Below are 21,747 nucleotides of genomic sequence, written 5' to 3'. Positions count from 1 at the left end.
CAGAATAGCTAAATGTCTTGGTTATTGTCTGATATTAGCCCTCTGTCTCTGATGTGTCAGATTTTTAGAATATCTGAATATGGCACTTAAGCTTCTGTAGCACCTTGATTTTGAGAAATTAGATGGTTTTTAAAAATTTCCCTAGAAATTCAAAGCTCTTAGAAAACCTGACAAAATTGTTAACATTCCATTTATTTGGCATTATTCCAAAAGATAAGATCATAGAGACCTCAACAAGAGTTTGTGTTTGTGTGCTGCCCAGAGGAGCCTATTAGCATGACTGAAAACCTAGACGCAGTGTTTATCTGCCAAAAGCATGACTATACCCATTGTTTGGTTCTTTTCTAGATTGTCAGTGGCATAATCCATCACACCCAGGCTCCCAAACTGCTTAAGCGATTGTTTCTGTTTTCCTATGCTGCTGCTGCACAAAACCATGCAGGTGAGTGTCTTCTGAGCTGTAATTTGCAGGCAGACCCTTTCAATTCCTACAGAAACTAGCAGGAGAAAACCCATCCATGAGCTTTTTCCTCTCTCCCAGCAACTGGTTGCCTCTTGCTTGGGTGATTCATTCAAGATTCTTATTAAAAAAAAGAAAAGAAAAGAAAAAAACTTTTTTCTTTTTTCCTGCGATCTTTGTTGCTTTAACTTATCTTTTAGGTTTATGTGCTTTTTGTGAGGGATTATTGGCTTGATTATTTCTTATGAACGATAAAATCAACATAACTGGGAATGTGAGACTATAGAGAAGCAAAATTCAGATAAGTTTAAAATAATCCTGTTTATTACTGGGTTCTTTTTTTTTTCACTTTAATGTACTTGATCTCATTTCATAACACTCAAGAGAATGTTTTGCATTCTAGAAAGCCTTTAAACAACCAGGGGCGCCTGGGTGGTGCAGTCGGTTAAGCGTCCGACTTCAGCCAGGTCATGATCTCGCGGTCCGTGAGTTCGAGCCCGCGTCGGGCTCTGGGCTGATGGCTCGGAGCCTGGAGCCTGTTTCCGATTCTGTGTCTCCCTCTCTCTCTGCCCCTCCCCCGTTCATGCTCTGTCTCTCTCTGTCCCAAAAACAAATAAACATTGAAAAAAAATTTTAAACAACCAGAACGTGCTCTGTAGCAGATATTTAGGGGGAATTGGAATAGTTGTATATAAGGGAGCACATCAGAAAACAAGTGTGCTTACAGAACTTAAAATCCCAAGTGTTTGCCCTTCAGTTCAGGGAACAGTCCTTTACTAAGAAACTTCAGTCATCTGAATTAGCTATCAATAATGCTCAGCACTGTTCAGTGTTTCCTCAGATGTCTGTACCTTCCCTCCATCTCTCTCCTCGGTCCGTGCACTCACTCTGCCCGTCACCCGTAAGGTCACATTGATGTCAAGTGACTCTGGGTGTTACATGCTTTTCGTCAGAGAAGTGGCATGCTGGAGTACAAAGTTGAACTGCTCATTTGGTCGGCATTTTTTGAACACTTTCTGTGGGTCAGGACTGTGGGGATGGATGTGAATACAACTAAATCCCCATCCTCTGAGCATCAAGTCAAGCAGAGGCAGTGGAGAGCTGTGTCCTCTGGTGGAAGGGCCTGCCAGGGACACAGGGCACAGGGGGTGCCTGAGCAGTTAGTGGAGGTATGGGAGTGTCTGGTGGGCGAGGAGGAGTATTTTAGGCAGAGGGATTAGCATGTGCAGAGATGTAGATATCTGAAAGAGCAGGTTGCCTTTTGGGAACTCTGGTGACCTAGTAGAAGAGCTGTGAATTTTGGGGTCTGTCCCACCTGAATTCAAATCCTTGCCCAGCTGCTCAGTAGCTGTGTGATCCTGGGGATGACACTAAACTCTTGGGGCATCTGTTTTCTCATTTTCAAAACAGCAGCATTCATGCCTCTGATGAAGTGTCGTGAAGATTATAAATTGTTAAATGTGTGGCATTTAAGGTGCAGTGAGTTAAAGAGGGTTAATTGAAAGTGTAACTGCATATTATTTGGGGTGGATTATGTTTAGAGACTTGATTACACACTAACTTAAGATAATGCTCAGCTCTACTGTTAGACCGAACATAAAATTAGTTCCTTAATTTCATAAGTTCATCTTTATGAATGACAGATCTTTTCAGTGGAGCTGTACATATAAGTGCTGGGTAACTGGCTTATAATAGCTTGTTGCAATATGAGATATACAAAATGTGACTTATTTGTTGGTTACTGTAATTTTTATAAACACTTATTGAGCTTGTATTTGAAAAATCATGCTCTATTTTTAGGAATTCTGCTTTTTCCTTCTATCCTGATTCTTGGTCCAGACTCTACATAGGACAGTTTCTTGGCTCGCCAACACTGGGTTGATCTGTGTTCCAAAGCCCTTCGTTTGATTGACTCTGGCAGTTTCTTCACCGTGTGGTGCCTTTTTTTTGTGTGCCAGAAGGCCGAGGAGATGTGGCATCTTTTATTCTATTTTAATTCCATCTTTTTCTTATCCTCCTTCCCACCCCCATTTTTTGAGAAGTAAGTGTTGTAACTGATAGATGCTAATTGACCAATTAGCTTTTGCATTGAGTAGGGGTGTGTAGAGGTGGGTGCTTTGCAATCTGAACATCTTTAGTTATTTCCTGGCTTGATAATTCATGAATGTGATTTGGCTGAAAGGTCCTGAATACTGAAGACATGGCATTTTAGGGAAGGACTTACTGGTGTTGCTAAGAATATTATCTGTTTTTGAATTGGAGTATTATTATTTGTGTTCATGGGGAATTTTTTTTTTTTTTGCATTTATTACTTTACGGAAATCCCTTATAGCTGCGTGGGTTTTAATTCTGGTTCTGTCATTGCTTAGCTCTGTGACCTTAGGCAAGTTTCTTGACCTTTCTGTGCCACATCTATAAAATGGAGGATTAATATTGCATATGCTGTAGGATTATGAAGATTGAGTTAATAAGATGTAATATGCTCAGAACGGCACCTGGCACGTACTAAGGGCTATATAAGTGTAATCACTGTTTTTGTCATTATTCCTATTATCTTTTGTACTATGATATGATTTGATTAAAAGGAGCATGGGGGAGGGGAGCCTGTGTGGCTCAGCTGGTTAAGCATCTGACTCTGGATTTTGGCTCAGGTCATGTTCTCACAGTTCGGTTCATGAGTTAGAGCCCTGCGTTGGCCTCTGCGCCCTGACCTCGGGGAGCCTGTTGGGATTCTGTCTCCCTCTCTCTCTGCCCCTCCCCTGTTCACATTCTCTTTGTCTCTTTCAAAAAAAAAAAAAAAAAAAAAAAAAACATGGGGGAATTTTATCAAACACTGTTTTTCCCAAAAGTCTTGGGTTTTGTGTGTGTGTGTGTGTGTGTGTGTGTGTGTGTGTTTTGATGTGCAACAAAGGGCTTGAAGTAACTGATTTGCATAAATACCTGAGACCGTTTTGGTGCGTGCCACCCTGCAGTCTATGGCTTGGGAGAGGGCCACGGACACATCTGTCGGGTTGCAAGAGTAACGCTCCTGGACATTTCCTCCTAGCAGGGAGTAGCAGGGCAGGGTGAGGGGCAGAATTCTCCATCACCGGGGTGCTGTCCTTTATAAGCCCCAACCCTCACTGTGGCTGTCTGATCTGGTGATGGCCTTTAGTAACCAGGTGTCACACTGGAAAATCCTCTTGCTGGCGGTCATCTTCAAACTGAGGGAAGATTTACATTCAGGCATCTGACATGCTATTCAAATGAGTTTGCCATCTTATGCACATGTTGGTAGGGCTAAAAATATTTTATTATTTTAGCATTTGTGCCAAGCCTGTCTTCTAGTGCTTCACAGGATCTTTTATGTTATGTAAATTATCTCATGGTCAGATGACTGAAAATGGAGCTACAAATTACTTTTGCAAGGAGTGGAGCAGGAACATGTCTAGTATGAGGAGACAGGCCCCTGGTCATAATTTTGGGTTAATGACAAAAAAAAAGGAACCAGGTTCAGATTAAGCAGTGAATTTACTGTGCTTGGATAAAAATGGGCTTAGTGGACAAAATTGGGGCTTAGAGATCTACTTTCACATCATTAAAATACTTGTACTTCACGACAAGATTTTATTGTCTTTTCAAATTTGTTTTGTTAGCCACTGATCCCAGGAACCATACGGTGATGTTTGACACACTTAAGGACTGGTGTTGGGAATTGGAGCGGACCAAAGGCAGTGTCAAGTACAAAGCAGTGAGTGTCAATGAAGGCTATAAAGTCTGTGAAAGGTAAGCATTCAGTGATTTGCCTTTTTTTTTTTTTTTAACAGCTTTATTGAGATTGAATTCACATGCCATACAGTTCACATATTTGAAGTACACAGTATTTTGAAATCTGTTCACAGAGCGTGAAACCATCACCACAGTCCATTTTAGAACATTTTCGTCAGCCCTAAAAGAAACCTCATGCCCCTTAGTAGTTGCCCCTCATGTGCCCTCAACACCCCTAGCCCTAGGTAACCTCTGGTCCACTTTCTGTCTTTATAGTTTGCTTATTCTGTAGATTTCATGTAAATGGAATCATATCGTAAAGTGGTCTTTATGCTTGGCTTCTTTCACTTACTGTGATGTTGTCAAGGTTCGTCCATGTTGTTGCATGTATCAGAATTTCATTCATTTTTATTGTTGAATAAGATTCCATGGTATGGATGTACCACATTTTATTTACTCATCAGTGTATAGACATTGGGTTGTGTTCCCTTTTTGGCTATTTTGAATAATGCTGCTATGAACATTTGTATACAAGGTTTTATGTGCACAGAGGTTTCCAGGTCTTTTGTGTATATATATTTATATATACACCTAGAAGTAGAATTGCTGGCTCATGTAGTAACTCTGTTTAACTGTTTGAGGAACTGCCAGACTGTTTTCCACGGTGACTGTACCATTTTACACTCCCATCAGCAGGGTGTGAGGTTGCCACATTTTCCCACATTGAAACCATGCTTAAGAAAACCTTAAGGTGTCCCTTAAAACATTCAGAAATGAATTTGTGTCTTTTTGTGTGTGTCTTTTTTTCCATTTTATCTGTAGTCCAAGTGTAAAATGATTAGAGGCATTTCTGAATTTATATTGTGTATTTGCTTTACTTTTCTTGGGCACTTTATTCAGTAAAAATCTTTGAGTGGCTACTGTCATGCCAGGTAGTGACCTAGCTACTGGAGATACAGCACTAAGAATTCCTGCCCTCCTGGAACTTTCATTCTGGCAGGAGGCAAACTATGAGAGAACAAATGAGTGAATAGAGTGTATTAAAAGGTAGTAAGTACTGTGGAGAAAATTAAATCAGCAACGGACTAGGGAGTGCTGGGGGGTGTTGGTGCGGAGGTTGGTCAGGCACAGGGGACAGTGCAAAGTCAAAGACCCTGAGGTGGAATCTAGTCTGGCTTCTGTGAGGAACAGTAAGGAGCCCAGGGGCTGGGGAGCAGTCATCAGGGGACAGAGGAGTAGGGGTGAGGTCAGGGCGCAGAGGGGTGGTTGGATGGTTATGGTAGGAGGCTTTCAGAATTTATCATGCGGTGAGGAGGAGTTTGAGCAGAGGCGTGATGTGATCTGACCTACATTTTTAAAGGATGACTCTGCATAATCCTCTTTTAGAAACTTGAATCTTATCATTTTGGGACATATTCCCCAGCACGCTGCTAATAGTTTTATAAGATTTGTATTTTTGTAGAGCATTTTGTATTTATGGTTCTGATGGGCCTCTTCACATCAGTTTTGATTTTGATCAATCTCAAATATCTATCAAGTTAGCTCTCCTGACACAGCACAACCTGGAGTGACAGTGGGGAGGGACCTGCAGAGCAAGTGTCACCTCCCCATTCCCACCCTCCTCCTCCACTCTTTCCTAGTCACAAAGCTTGGAAAGGGAAGGCTAGCTCTCCCTCAGAAAGAACTTAGAAATCCCTGCACCCAGGAGGTGGTAGCGTGTAATGTGATGTTGACACTGATAGGAGGCATCCCCGTTCTCAGAAATGTTTTTAAAAATCCTGCCATGAACTGATTAAATTCATTAGGATTTGTGTAGTTCTCAGCACACCAAAAATATACTTGGTAGGGAAGGCAGGTGGGGAGAAAGCCTTTAATGAGTGGTTAGCAGGGAAAACGAAGCTTTAGCAAGATTTTAGTGCTTAGAGCACCTGGTGCCAACACACCCCACCTTGGGCTGCCCCAGCCACGCATACCGTCCTCTACCCTTTTCTGTCCCAAGGGGAAGAGACGGGGCAAGTTGTGCTTTGTTTCTCACCCGGACCAAGGTGGTGCAGCCTGCTGGTCTCCCCAGTGTTCATTGCCTATATTTACAAGGCGCTTCGTGTTTGACTCCTGCCCGACTGCCTTCTGTCCAGTCCCCTGGCCACTCTGACCCCCTGCCATAGACCTTGCCTGAGTGGTCTCCTGTTGGGGGTGCTCCTTTGTCTTTCAGCTGCAGGAGGGTAGTTCCTTCCAGCTTGTGTGTCAGATATTAGCCCAGGTGTTACTTTCATAGGGAGCCTTCCCAGGGCTAGGCCAGGTCTCTGGGAGAGCTTTCATTGCACTTACTGTATGCCTCTCTTCACAACACTTCCTACAATTGTGAGTTTATTTTTATCTGTGTCACTGTTTGGAAATGTTTGCTTCTGCAACCTGGCAGCTCTGGAGAGATTCAGGGACACTTTTTGTTCATCACTATATCCTCAGTCCCTAGTACAGTGCCTGGTTTTGAGAGGCACTCAATAAATAGAATGAGTAAATTAATGGAGGTCCTTCCTTCAGTAGTGAGAGGGCACTCCAACCAGTTTGGATAAGAATAGGAAACTGAGTTTCTGCTTCATCTCCCAAGGTCAGAGCTGGCCTCTTTACCAGTCTTCCTTCTGAAAAGCCTTTCTGAAGGCCTTTGTCTCATCCTGCCTCCTGTCAAGGTATCAGAAGGCCCGTTACCCTGCAGGGTAACGTATAAACCAGTGCTGCCTCAGGAAGACATTGCTGCCCTGATGTTGTCACTCTGAGGGTTTCCTCACCCTAAGTAAGGCTGTGCCCAAGTGGACTGGACAACTTTCCTTGAATATTTATTTTGAGTATTTCCTTGAATAATAAAGTTGTCCTGTATTGGGAAAGGCTGTTTACTTGAAACTTGTCCTAATGACTAAAATGACTGCTCTCCAAGGAGGGAAGATTAACTGTTTGTGGACATTGGGAGCCTCACAGCAGAGACTCCTTAGAACTTCCTTGTAGTTCACTGGGACAGGAGAGAACATCTTGAACTCCCGTCGCTGGTGCACAGCTGTCCATCTCTGTGCGCCCTCCTTTCTGTAGCCACTGGATCTGACGTTTTTCCCCCTTTGGTGAAAGACTATTTATAAGAGAAAATTAACTGGCTAAGCAACATTGTAAAATAGCCTCACTTGTAGGGGAAGACATGCAAATTTTTTAAAACAATGTGGCCCAGGAGCGCCTGGGTGGCTCAGTCCGTTGAACATTGGACTCTTGATTTTGGTTCAGGTCGTGATCTTGCGGTTTATGGATTTGAGCCCTGAGTCGGTTTGTGGATTTGTGCCCTGAATTGGGCTCTGTGCTGCCAGTGTCACTGCTTGGGATTCTCTCTCTGCCCCACCCACCCTGCTCACATGCACGTGTGTGCGCTCTCTCTCTCTCTCAAAAATAAATAAATAAAAATAAACTAAAAAATAAAAATATTGTGGCCTAAGCTGGGGAGGGAGCTGAGACTTGGGGCTGAACCCACCACACAGGTGGCTCCCCTCTGCAGACTGAGAAACAGTGGTCTGTGTATAAGCTGCCATCCAGGGCAGTGCTGCTCCCAGTTTGCACAGCTAAATCACCTGGGAGCTCGTTAATGTGCAGATTCTGATCCACTAGGTGTGAGGTTGGGCTTGAGAGTCTGCTGTCCAGGTGATGCTGCTGCATACCTGGAGCGGTAGGGTCTTCTAGGAGCAATAGGTAGGAGCAATAGCCATCATCCTGTTTCTATACCAGGAGGGCTTTCCAGCTTTGGATTTTCTTCTTCAGGTTTCTGATATTTCATAGTTCTGGGGTGGAGCCTGGACATAAGGAGGTTTTTAATTTTCCCATGTGATTTTAATGGGCAGCCTTATTCGTTGATTTGTGAAGAGGTATTTATGTATGTATGTATTTCTTTTACTTCAGTGATAACACCTGAACAAGGAACACCTTACCACCCACCCCCTTAAGCACACATCTAATAAAATATTCTGGACGCTGCAGACTTCAAAAGCCAAATAATTCTTAACAGTTTTGATGGTTTGAAGTATCTTCTCCTTGACCAGTAGTTTCTAAACCTGATTTTATATTATAATGGGCACTTTTTTCTTTTTAAACACCTTTAAGATTTTTTTTAAGTGGAAAATTTCAGGCAGTATAAAAGAAAAGAGAATATGATGAATTCCCTTTCATTCATCACCCACCTTCAACAATTCTCTTTTTTTAAGTTTTTTATTTTGAGAGAGACAGAGTGTGAGTCAGGGAGGGCGCACCTGCCAGCACAGAGCCCAGTGTGGGGCTTGAACCCACCTGTGAGATCATGACCTGAGCTGAAATCAAGAGTTGGACGCCTAACCAACTGAGCCATGCAGGTGCCCCAGCAATTTTTAACTCGTGCCTAATCCTATTTTCTCTGTGTTTCCCCTGAATTATTTATTTATTTATTTATTTATTTATTTATTTATTTATTTTCCCCTTGAATCCTTTTGGAATAAATCCCAGACCTTACCACATTTCATTCATGAATATTTTGGTATACATCTCTAATAATTAAGGATTCTTATTATAAATATAATCATAAAACCGTTGTCACCCCTTTCAAATTTAACATTAAAACCATCAATACCATTCAATAGCCAGTCAGTATTCAGAATGTCCATTGTTTTATAAACTTTTAAAACAATTTTTCATCTTTTTATGTTTTATCATTAATCAAGACTCAATGAGATTGATCTCTTGCCATTGATTGATAGGTGTCTTAAGTGTCTTAATCTATAGATTGTCCCACCATTATTTGTTTTCTTGCTTTTCAGTGTTTGTTTATTTTTGAAGGAGAGAGAGAGTGTGAGTGTGGGAGGGACAGGGAGAGAGAGAGGGAGACAGAATCCGAAGCAGGCTCCAGGCTCTGAGCTGTCAGCACAGAGCCCAACAAGGGACTTGAACTCATGAGCCATGAGATTATGACCTGAGCCGAAGTCAGACGCCCAATGGGGAGCCACCCAGGTGCCCCCATTATTTGTTTTCTTGCAATTTATTTGAAGAAACCAGGCTATTTGATTGTTTCTTATAATCTAGATTCGGTTGGTGTTTAAAATAGTGCCCCCCCATGGATTGATTAGATTTAATGACTTGATCACATTAAAATTCTGATCTCTTCAATTTAGAAAGTCCTTATGTCCCATCACCTAATATGTAACGGATTTACTTAAAATGTGCAGTGTGCATGCAAGTGGCATCTGATTATTTTCCATTATAGTTACACCACAGTTAAACTTCTTATTTCCCATGAGGCTTTATTTTAAGCTCTTAGACTGAAAGGTGTTTGTAGCTCACAGTGATGCAACTTACGCAGGTTTCTTATTAATAGAAACCTGCATCTGTTAACTAGAGGAAGAGGTGGTGTCCCTGTATAGCTCTGATCTTTGCAACTCTGAAACCTAACTTTCCCACATCCTACCACTTAACAGGTTATTTTTAGAACCTAAAATTTCTCATGCAGAAACTGAAGTCATACTGGTTGGGTTCAGAGCGTAGCTCTCCTAATGCTTACTAGTTGTATAACCTGTGAAGGACCTTAGTGGCGCTGTCTCAATTTCTTTATCTGTGAAATGGAATAATAGTAGTACATACCTCATAAGAGTTGTCAGGAGGATTAAATGAATAATTTGTGTTACCTAATTAGAGTCTGGCATACAGTAAACACTTATTTGTTTGTTGTTGTCAGAGTGCTTGATAAAATGTCTCGGCAGCAGTCATCTTTTTTTTTTTTAAGTTCGTTTATTTTCAGAGAGACCACAAACAGGGAGAGGGGCAGAGAGAAAGGGAGAGAGAGAGAGAACCCCAGTCAGGTTCCATGCTGTCGGTGCGGAGCCCAACACAGGTTGAACTCACAGACCATGAGATCATGATGTGAGCTGAAACCGAGAGTCAGATGCTTGACTGACCAAGCCACCCAGGTGCCCCTAGGCAGCAGTCATCTTAATTACTGGTTTTCCTATTGGTCTGACTAAAACAACATGGATGCTTAATTGCCACTATATGATGAGAAAGATCACTCCCAATTTTGGAATTCATATATTTTTAGATATCACAGATTCCAGTCCCCTCATTTCATGGATGAGGAAACAGACCCAGAGAGGTGGGGTAGCTTACTTAGGGTCACACAGAATCAGAGGCAGAGCTAGGATTTGAACCCAGAGTCCCAACTGACTTGGCCAGAGATAATTCATGTGCATTTGCTCTTCTCAACAGGAAAATAAGGTTCATGTCCTGCCACTCTGCTTTCGCTTCCTCAGTTCATTAAAGTTGAGCTTTCATATTTAGTGAATTACTCTAGTACTAAAACTGGTGACATCTCTTTCTTCTAGATTGCCAGCATACTTTGTTGTCCCCACCCCTCTTCCCGAAGAGGATTTGTCACGCTTTCAGGGTCACGGCATACCAGTAAGTACATCTAGAAACCCTAATAGCCGTGGGTTGCTCATCAACCCATTCTGACAAATTATTCTATTTAAAGCCGTTGGCTTTGGTCCTCCGTTCAAAACTGATCCATAAATATCTCAGGGAGTCACTAAAAAAGTTTCTTTCTCAGACTTGAGGCTCCCTAGGACAGAGCTCTAAAGCTTTCACAGATGCAGTAGAGTTTTTAGCAGAAACATCTTAGAGATTTAAGAGGATTATGTATCTGTCTAGTGTTGAAAGCCAGCCTGATTTAACACCTGAAATCATTTTGAGGCTGAGCTAGCTGACCACCCTAAGGGAATAAGGTTTAAGATTCTTTTGGGCCCCACTATTAATTTTTGAGTGGGCGTGGCCATGTTTTCTCCCAGAGGCAACATGGAGAACTAACTTATTTTTCACAGAATAGACTGGGATGGGAGCCATATTTAATGTGTCACTGATCAAAGAAAGCAATACTTTGGCAGTTACTCCAGTTTCTAATTGGTGGTGGGAGTTGCCAAGCCTTCAGGGAATTTAGTAAGGAATGAGAATTATAAATAAATGCTGTGCTGTGCACATGGCTTGTTCACCAAAAAGGTCATTCCTGTATGGGAGTCGAGATGTTTAATCAGAGGTCACGTGCTCAGAAGCCCATGCAGGCAGGTAGGTAATGAGCTTGGCCCTTGGCAGTGAACCAGATACCATCCGCCTGAGTTAAGGGGAGTCTGCTTCTCTGTGCCAGCCAATTTGTGCTGTGTGGGAATATGGGCCTTATCTTGCCAGATATCTGATTTTTCAGGAGAAGCCAGAGATAGGGATTTTTATGTGAGTTGTGAGTTTTCCCAGTTTCTAAATGTATGCAACTGATTTAGATGTTTAAAAAACTCTGGTCTTTGGGCTAGAGTTGGCTCATGTCCCACCAGTTTGCAACCTTTGATTGAGAGCTGTGGTTTTCACACTTTCTGGTCTTAGTGCTCAACACTCTAAAACATTATTGAGGATTTCAAGGAGTTTTTGTTTATGTGGATTATATTGTTTCATATTTGCCATATGAAAAATAAAACAAAACTTACTGCTTATTTTAGCAATAAACTTAACTACATTTTAATGTAAGTGACATATTTTTGTGAAAAATAACTATTGTTCAAAACAAACAAAAACATAGGATAACAGTGTTTTACATTCTTAAAAATAGAAGACCACCGAATTCTTCTATCTGCCCCTTTCATTCAGTGTGTTCTAGTATGGTAGCGTTTGGTTGAAGTACATGAAAATCCAGCCTCACACAGATCTATATTTGGGGAAGGGAGGAATATTTATTAGCCTTTTCAGATAACTGAGAATATTGTTCTTTGATGGTACACCAAAAAAAAAAAAAAAAATGATTGGTAGTTTCATAAAGGTTAATTGCAATAAGGAATCTGAAAATATAATGAATTTTTCATTCTCTGCTAAATTAAAACCCATGGGTCTGTCTTATACTTGTCATAGATCTTAAAACATGAATGATTTTATGACGTTATATAGTGGTCATTTGGAAAATGTTGGTTCACTGGGCTATGCAGATCATCCAAATATTAACTTCCTTATATAATATAAAAATCAGAAGTGCCTGGGAGCTCAATCAGTTGAATGTCCAACTTTTTTTTTTTAAGTTTATTTATTTATTTTGAGGGAGAGCGCACACAGGGGAGGGGCAGAGAGAGGGGGAGAGAAGGAGAATCCTTGGGATTTTCCCTCTGTCCCTCTCCCCCACTTGTGCTCGATCTCATGCTCTCTCTCTCTCTAAAATTTTAAGAAATCACATTCATTAGCATTGTCTTTGTCTTGTCAGAAGTCTGTATATTTTGGGAAGCTGTCCAGCTGGAGTCAGAGGTTAGTTTTACACAATTCTGATTTTTGCTTGAAAGTTCATTTTTTATTTGCAACAATCTGTCAGTTGTTTTCCTTGAAGTGGCAGGGTCACTTCATTTTTTTTTTTGAGGATGTATCTGCCAGATTCCAAAGTCTGAACACCCGTTGTTTGACTCGCACTCATTCTGTATGGGTTTTGGTTTTTTGGTTTTTTTCCTCACTCATTGTTTCAATTCCATGGAAAGAGCAGCTAGTTCGCCTCTCAGCTCAGGCACACACGTGCTCTTTCTTGTGACCAACACCATTTCAGTGCTTACTTCCCACTCCATCGCACGGAATAGAAAGCATATTACTATTAAATTGTCCATAATGGTCAAGATTAATAACTAATAATTTTTAGTCCTTCATTAAGGACATTCTCAAGTGAAAGAGAATTTTTTTTCCTGTAGTGTGTGGCAGCGAAGAATACAGTGGTGACCGATGGCATCTGGTGGTGGTGCCTTGGTTGGTGCTAAGACACCAGCACTTTTGCCCACCAGGGCTTTGCCATAGGTGCGAATGTCAACACTGTGAAAAGGACACAGTTACCTCTTAATATTTATTCTCAGAACACCTGAAAGGGTCTTGGGACCCTGCCCCCACCCCCCCACCCCCCACCATGCCTCCATCTCAACATTTTAAGAATTGCTGTTGTAGAAGGATGAAAATGAACGTCTTCATTTCTCAGCCTTTCAGAGATGGATCTAGGGAAAGAAGGTGAGCTCTGTGGGAAGAAACAAATACGAATTGTCCGCACCTGTGCAAACAGGCTGCTTTTCCACCTGGCGTTGTATGAAATGTTGATACTGTGTTCTAGCCAGGCCTTCGGGCTGAGGAGTAGGAAGTGTTCTGCTAAGACCTGAGTGGGGAACCAGCAACATAACTTTGATAGAAACAGTGGGAAAGTGTTCTCACTTTTTCAGATCTGACTTCATGATATGTCCTGGAAGTTGTTAGTGGAGTTTGCATGAACGGACAGCAGAAACATTTTGTACATAATGGAATTTTCACATTTACCCAGGGAACACAGAGCTCTCGGTACACATCACATAAAATTTGCCATTAATGGCATTTATGTATTCACAATGTTGTACAACCATTACTGCTTTCTAGTTCCAGAACATTTGCGTATCTCCATGCTTTTTTTACCCTGACTTTTCAGCTAGTCTGTTTTTTTCTTGCCTTCACTTATTTCAGTGAAGACCTACATCGTTTGTAAATTCAGTCACATCCTTGCTCTAATAGCGACTTTGACGTCCTCTACCCTCTGCTGTTCTCCAGCCCCTGAGTGTATTTTCTGGCCGTGGGGCTAGTGAACATTGCTAAAGATGATTCAAACCAAACAGCAGAGTGTTCCTTAATGGGATCTGCGAAAGCCATGTTACCTTGCCTCTGTTGGGCCTTTGTTCTGGCTCAGCAGTCTGTTATTTAACTCCTTTTGGATCCTGTATCATTCTTCCCTGGGGCCGGTGTAAACCATCTTTACATTCTTTTTAAGTTTGTAAATTCCATTCTTTTTTTTTTTTTTTTCTAAGTTTTATTTACTTTAGTAATCTCTACTCCCAGTGTGGGACTCAAGCTCATGACCCTGAGATCCACAGTCACAGAGTCACATGCTCTTCCAACTGAGCCTGCCAGGTGCCCCTGTAATTCCATTCTTCTTCTTCTTTTTTTTTAAGTTTATTTATTTTGAGAGAGAGAAAGCCCAAGTCCAAGAGGGGCAGAGAGAGAGAATCCCAAGCAGGCTCCACACTCGGTACAGAGCCTGACGTGGGTCTCAATCCCACGTCATGAGACCCATGACCTGAGCCACTATCAAGAGTTGGACTGTTCAAACGACTGAGCCACCCAGGCAAGCCCCCCCCCCCCCCCGTAATTCCAGTCTTAACTTTTGTACTGAGAGACAACATTTCCCCCACTTCTGTGGGATCTTGGACAATCAGCGACAAGACCTCCTCCCTCAGCTTCCTCCTTCACCTCCTGTTGTTTTTTTCTGTGTTCCTGTTTCCTTATCCTGAATCTAACTAAACATCTGCCTGGCTCTTGATCTCATCTGCCCTTGTTTTGTCTGGAGCCTGCTTCCATCAGTCTTCCGCCTTCCACGTGGATCTTTCCATGGTTCTGCTCTACCTGAAGGCATGTTCAAGCTTTCCCTAACCTGAAGAAGCCCCTCCTGAAGAGCTAAGTTGTTGTCTTGGTCTCCTTCCGACAAACATATTTCAAGACTCTAATGACCTAGGTTTCTCAGTTGGTTAAGCATCTGACTCTTGATTGGCTCAGATCATGATCTCACAGTTCTGTGGGATTGAGCCCCATGTTGGACTCTGCGCTAGCACGAGGAGCCTTCTTGGGATTCTCTTATCTGCCCCTCCCCACTCACACTATCTCCATCTCTCTCTCTCAGAATAAATAAATGAACGTTAAAAAATAAAAGACTGTGTACTAACTGCCCCTACTTGTCTCTCTACTTGTTTCTTCTTGTGTGGTGACTTTTACCCCCTACTCTGCTGAAGGACCTTCCCGAAGTCACTATGCCTTGTGTATCGCCACCTCTCTTCCCCATCGCTGCAGGTTTGACCCTAATTATGTTCTCTTTTTTTGCTTCTAAATTCCTGTCTTGCTTTGGACACACTGTGCTTTCTTGGTCCTCTGACTTCCTTAATAGTTCCTTCTTTCTTACACTGGTGTCCAGTTGTAGATGATCCCCTAAAGCTCTGTCTTTGGCTCTACTAAGAGAGATACCTTAAGATGTACCAAATAATGAATAATCTCCCCCTCTCCCTCTTCAAAGTTAAACAGAATAGGGGCACTTGGGTGGCTTAGTCGGTTGAGGGTCCGATTGTTGATTTTGGCTCAGGTCATGATCCTAAGGTCATGGAATTGAGCCCTACATTGGGTTCCACACACTGAGTGTGGAACCTTCTTAAGATTCTCTCGCTCTCTTGCTCTCCTGCACACTCTCGTGCGCACTCTCTCTCTGTCTGCCCTTCCCTCCCTCCCCCTCTGTCCCCTCACTCTCTCCCTCTCTAAAAATAAAAATAATATTTTTTTAAATAATAAAAGTAAACAGAATTAACAAGGAGTGATTCTTGTCTGTTGTCAAGACTTTTATACTAAGAACCCAGACAGAAATCATACATATTACAATAGGAGAAGACATGCTTTTTGTTAAATTCTTATGAGAAGTATGTCTTTGACCAAGAATTTTGCTTGTTTCTGAGCATATGGGTGGCTCAGCTGGATAAACATCCAACCCTTGATTTCGGCTCAGGTCATGATCTCATGGTTCAAGGGTTCCAGCCCTATGTCGGGCTCTGCATTGACAGTCAGGAGCCTCCTTGGGATTCTGTCTCTTTCTCTGCCCCTCCCCTGCTCTCTCTCTTTCTCAAAATATATAAACTTAAAAAAATTAAAAATTTTGCTTGTTTCCTGTTTATTTTTAAAAACAATACCTAGTGCTTTTGCTTTTATTTTATTATCTATTTTCAGAGTATTAAAAAAATTAAAAATAATTTTTTTAATGTTTATTTTTGAGAGAGAGAGAGACAGAGCGTGAGTTGGGGAGAGGCAGAGAGAGAGGGAGACACAGAATCCAAAGCAGCTCCAGGCTCTGAGATGTCAGCACAGAGCCTGACGCGGGGCTCGCACTCACAAGCTGTGAGATCATGACCTGAGCCAAAGTCTGCTTTGCCACCCAGGCGCCCCTAAAAATTTTTTTTAAAAATATTTGTTTATTTTTGAGAGAGAGACAGACAGACAGATTATGAACAGGTGAGGGGCAGAGAGAGAGGGAGACACAGAATCTGAAACAGGCTCCAGGCTCTGAGCTGTCAGCACAGAGCCCAACACAGGGCTCAAACTCAAGAACTGTGAGATCATGACCTGAGGCAAAGTCAGACGCTTAACTGACTGATCCACTCGGGCATCCCTATTTATTTTTTCAAGTAGAGAATAGTTAGGGAATTACCCCAGAAGAGATGAGACAGGTATGGTTGTGCCCCAAAGAGAACATGAATTATGGTTGAATGTCACCAAGAGTTAAACCTTTCTATCCCAAGAGAAGAGATAAAAAGGATTACGGACCCTTAATTTCTTAGAACCTGTCACCTAGTCGTGGCTAAGAGTGTCTCTCCTTTTATCCAAGTGAGCTGCAGCAACTAGGGGCATGATTGCCTGGGCATTCAAATTATTGCCGCCTTTGGCTGAGGGCTAGAAACTGTGTGGTGGTTTCTGTACGTTGCTCAGTATGACATTGGGAGAAGACAGCAGAGGGCCCTTTGATTTGTCTTAGTGTCCTAACACGTCCACCTCATTAGGAACCTTAAAGAGTCAAAGTACGGCCTGGCCCTGAAAGGGGAGGCATTGCTTTTTGGCATTTCCTAGAGCGGTCCTATGTTCCTCTGCCCTCACTCCCTGGGCGGGCTCGTTATCAGCTGGCTGCCACCTCCCATGTCCAGAGCCCCAATCCTGCCTTCCCCTCCTAAACTCATAACCCTTATCTAATGTGCCTCCTGGATAGCTGCACATGGGTATCCTGTTGGCACTGGACACCTGATACATCCAACACCCATTCCATCATCTTCCCCTGTAACCCCAAGCCAGTTCCTCCTGGCTTTCTAAGTGTGGTGCAGAGTTATCGCCTGGACCGTGTGCTCATCTTGAACCTCACAGCCCAGACTTCTAGCATGTCCAGTGTATGGCTTATACCATTCATTGCAGATGAATAGCAAAAGGTATCAGTGCTGGATGGCAGAATTATAAAAAGTATCTTCCCCTAGGTTTTATCTTTGAGCTAAGGCTGATGACTTGGTTAGCAGAGCAGTGGCTGTGCTCTAGCCATTCTCAGCCCTTAACCAGGCCTTGATGGGGGCACAAAGTCCACACAGTGCTCACCTGCCCTAACCAGGCTTGCCCTGTCCTCTGTTCCAGGCTCCACTGGCAGATTACTTTGCCCCAAGATCAGTTCTCATTTCCTTTTGTTCCTGCAAAACAGCAAACAAACTCTCCCACTGTAGCCAGAAAAGTGCCTGAACACCTGAACCTGTCACTTACAGTCATTCATGTGATTTCTTCCTCTTTTGCCTTCCCTTTGTGGTTCCTTGTAATTCTCTTCTCTTATTTACCACGTTCTACATTTTATTATGTTTGTGAATGTATTTCCCTTTTGAGAGTATGAGCTCCTTGGAGTAGACACACTGTCCTCGCCCTCTTCACATCCTCTTCACCTCCTTTTCACCTAATGCAGCGCCTTGCATGTACGGGTCTGGTATCCTTTGTTGAGTAGCCAGCTTCCCATTCTGTCTGGTGTGAACTTTCTCTACTGACAGGAGCTGCCTCCTTCTTGCCATCCAGGTAGAACACAGCATTTAGACACACTGCTGCAGCTTTCAATGCAACTTGAGGAAGTTATTTGGTCTCTCCAAGCCTCAGTTACTTGCTGTTAATGGAATTAGAAATCACCCCTGTCGGGGCACCTGGGTGGCTCAGTTGGTTAAGCGTCCGACGCTTGATTTTGGCTCAGATCACGATCTCATGGTTCGTGGGTTCAAGCCCCACATCAGGCACTGCATACACAGCGTGGAGCCTGCTTCAGATTCTGTCTCCCTTTCAAAAATAAATATTAAAAAGAAAAGAAAAGAAAACCTCAGTGTTTAAGAGGGGAAAGAAGGAAATCACTGCAGTCTGAGAGTGTGACTGAGAATCACATGAGTTAGTTGACATGAAGTCCCTGGCAGAGCAGGTTCGCCACGGTGACTAGCCTAGTGATGGTGATGCGGTCATCTAGGCTCCCGGCACTCAAGCCCGGTCAGACCATAAGCAGGTCTGAGCGTAACTGTCTAGACCTGGGGGTCTTTTTTGTTTTTGTTTTAAGACTAAATCATTGTTTTCCTTTGTAAGTAACTAGTCTTTGGCTTAACAAAGTTGAAAATATTCAGCCATTTCCTACCCAAGTTATACATTTCCCTGAGTGAATTTAAATGCTCAGCTTACCTTTCTCCCGCTGGATTGTGTATATTATGACTGAAAAACCTTTCTTCCCCTTTGCAGTTATGGTGTTGGTCCTGCCACAATGGATGTGCCCTTTTGAAAATGTCAGCACTGCCCAAAAAAGAACAGGATGATGGCCTTTCACAAATGCAAAAGAGCTTCTTGGATGGGTCAGTACTGTTCTACATTTTGTGACTGGTTAGCTCGGGTTCTTGTTTTCCAAAGAAGCTTCATTCCTGTTTACCTGCTGATAGCTTAGTGCTCAGGAATACCATAGAGAGGGATCATTTTTAATCCCTTTCAAAGGAGGGGTGCCTGGCTGGCTCAGTCGGTAGAGGATGCAACTCTTGATCTTGGGCTCATGAGTTCGAGCCCCACATTGGGTGTAGAGATTACTAAAGAACAAAAAACTTAAAAATACATAATTTTGAAAGGAGTCGGTATAACATAATCGTTAAGAATGTCAACTGCAAGGGCACCTGGCTAGCTCAGAGGAGCTTGCAACTTTTGATCGCGGGGTAGAGTTCAAGCCCGATGTTGGGTGTAGAGATAACTTAAATAAATAAAACTTAAAAAAAAAAAAGAATGTCAACTGCATTATTTTTAGAGATGCACACTGAGGTATTTAGCGGGGAGGGCATGATGGCTATGGTATTGACAGTGGTCAAATCCAGGTCATGGCCTATGTCACTGTCCTTTGATACATGTTCCACGTGCTTCCATTTCCACCTCCAATGACTGGGAATAGTGGTCCTGTGGTAGCTAGTTTGTTGGCAAGGATCAAGTGGGAGGATACCTACACACACAGATCTTGCCACGTCTAAGTGCTCGGGAAAAATAAGCTGTTTCTAATTGACTTCTGCTCTTTTAATCTCCTGTTACTTTTTGATACCTAGAATCTATAAGACCATCCACAGGCCACCCTATGAAATTGTTAAAACTGAAGACCTGTCAAGCAACTTCCTGTCCCTGCAGGACATCCAGACTGCCTACTCTAAATTCAAACAGCTGTTTCTGATAGGTGAGAAAAATGCAGAACAAAAGCTCTCTGTCAAATAGGGAAAGACATGCCGTGTGGATCAGGTGACAGCTGGTACCTTCTCCCTGGTCTCTGTATGTACCCGAGGCTCATGACCATGAGGGTTGATGTCATAGAGCAGAGGGGCTGGTAGCTGAGGGGCCGCTGTCATTGCCACGTTCACCGCACGCACCCTCCTCCCCCTCCATTTTCTTCCAGGCTTTTACCCCGCTGCCCCTTCTGACGACAGGGAACACAGGCCCACCCCTCCACTGCTCCTCTTCTCTCCTTCCTCAGCACAGTGTTGCCCAGTGGTGTACACAAGGGCTTCTCTCTTTAAAAGTTGTGGAGCCATGCGACACCTGTATTCGCTGGCTCGCTCACGGTGATTGATAAAGTGGATGATTGGTTTTGTTTTCCTTAGTGGCTTATTGAATGGACCGCCTCCCACCCCCCCCCCACCCCAAGTGAAAATATCTTTTTTTCTTCTGATTAAGCAGAAATGTACAAAGTAGGAAATGAAATATGCCCATCCCGGCCACCCCCACTTCTCTGCCTGGGCTACCCACTATGAACAGCTTAGGACCTGAATCCTACTTATCCAGCCCAGTTGTTTATTAATTCTCGTTCTTCAGTGAATCTGTATTACCATCTGAGATTTGTCACAGTTTTTCCTAACTTGGACTTTCTAGCCTAGCAAATTCTAATGACTTAGGATTCATTCATTCATTCAGCTGACATTTATTGAGTTTCCATTATATACACCGATTATGGAGGCATTTGAGATAAAGGTGAATATGATGCCCAGGTAAACAGCAGTGTCCACCTCTAACTAGATTTATAAAAAGCAGGGACCTGGTGGAGAGTGATACACTGCCCTAGTTTTTTGGGGTTTTTTTGTTTTTGCAGATCTTAAATTTTGGGTACTCTGCACATTCAGAGAAACTTCTCTAGTAATAAACTATAGAAATGATCCTTGAAAGTATAGTCTTCACTGCACTAGTTGGTGCAGGACTGTGATTCTACCACTTTCCGTCTCATCACCCAGGACTTGCAGAGAGGTATCTGCCTTGTCGTTGATTTGAGTTTGCAGCTTGGACCTGTATTAGATGTCCGTGCAGCGCAGGGCTCTCTGTACCAAAGGTGTGGGGGCGGGGTGTGTGGTGTAGGAGTATGCAAGGAAAATGTGCTTGTGTATTTAGGATTCCAGCAGAAGCCAAGTCTCCCCCTTTGGGCTCCCTGGCATCAGGAGGTATCCTGTTGTCTTCCAGTGCTAGAATAGTGTAGCCTGGGTGTCGACTGTTTCTGCCTAAAACATGTTACTCTCCTTGTTGAGTCACAAGGTCAACCATGGCTTTATTTTTTTTTTTTTTTTAATTTTTTAATTTAAAAAAAAAATTTTTTTTTTCAACGTTTATTTATTTTTGGGGCAGAGAGAGAGGGAGACACAGAATCGGAAACAGGCTCCAGGCTCTGAGCCATCAGCCCAGAGCCCGACGCGGGGCTCGAACCCACAGACCACGAGATCGTGACCTGGCTGAAGTCGGACGCTTAACCGACTGCGCCACCCAGGCGCCCCGGTCAACCATGGCTTTAAATAAATATTGTGGGGCACTTTTTATTTGAACAATAAAAATCTAAAAAATCCATTTTTGACTGCCACCCCCGTCCAGAGGCTTACAGTTCAAACACCATTTCAGCTGAAGTCTGGAAGTGTCCTTTCTTGAGAATGGAGATCTGTGCTTGGATGCTGCAGTTCAAGTCCAAGACTGTCTGAACAGCACACTTGAGTAGCACAGATTTTTGGTGGCAGACATGTAAGAGAACAGTGACCTGACTTCCTTGCTCTTTTTTCTTTTTTCAGATAATAGTACCGAATTTTGGGACACAGATATAAAATGGTTTTCTCTGTTGGAAAGTAGCAGCTGGCTTGACATAATCAGGTATTTTAAAGCAATCATTTTGCTCATGAATTTTATAGTTCTCTAATTCAAAGTAGTAAAACAAATTGACAAACGATGGAACTGTTTTAAATGTTAAACATTTAAATGTGTTAAACATCACAGTTAGATGTTCTTAGATCACATATTCTATTGACAGCTCAGCTGGATTTTACATTTGTTTATTATTTCTGTGCATATTTGATCTGAATTTATCGACATGCTACTTGCTCACAAAGAGATCTCTCTAGACTATA

At 42.7% G+C, this 21,747-nt stretch overlaps 1 protein-coding gene and 1 pseudogene across 4 annotated transcripts in view; one reads left to right on the top strand and one right to left on the bottom strand.

The window, feature by feature from the left end:
* MTMR12 (myotubularin related protein 12) overlaps positions 1-21,747 on the top strand; it is a 67,848-nt gene that overhangs the window by 32,646 nt on the left and 13,455 nt on the right. For all 4 annotated transcript variants that reach the window (XM_040494805.1, XM_040494835.1, XM_040494825.1 and 1 more), the window contains exons 6-11: positions 349-442; positions 4,096-4,225; positions 10,579-10,654; positions 18,593-18,702; positions 19,429-19,553; positions 21,415-21,493. In XM_040494805.1, the coding sequence (XP_040350739.1) occupies positions 349-442; positions 4,096-4,225; positions 10,579-10,654; positions 18,593-18,702; positions 19,429-19,553; positions 21,415-21,493 (614 nt within the window). The remainder of the gene's footprint in view (positions 1-348; positions 443-4,095; positions 4,226-10,578; positions 10,655-18,592; positions 18,703-19,428; positions 19,554-21,414; positions 21,494-21,747) is intronic.
* LOC121017149 (uncharacterized) lies at positions 20,460-20,542 on the bottom strand (annotated as a pseudogene).

This window comes from Herpailurus yagouaroundi, unplaced genomic scaffold (genome assembly GCF_014898765.1).
Source record: "Herpailurus yagouaroundi ecotype Mexico unplaced genomic scaffold, PumYag 29, whole genome shotgun sequence".
NCBI classification, from domain to species: Eukaryota; Metazoa; Chordata; class Mammalia; order Carnivora; family Felidae; genus Herpailurus; species Herpailurus yagouaroundi.
Note: the sequence above shows the minus strand (reverse complement) of the source record. Positions and strands in the feature narration are given on the sequence as shown.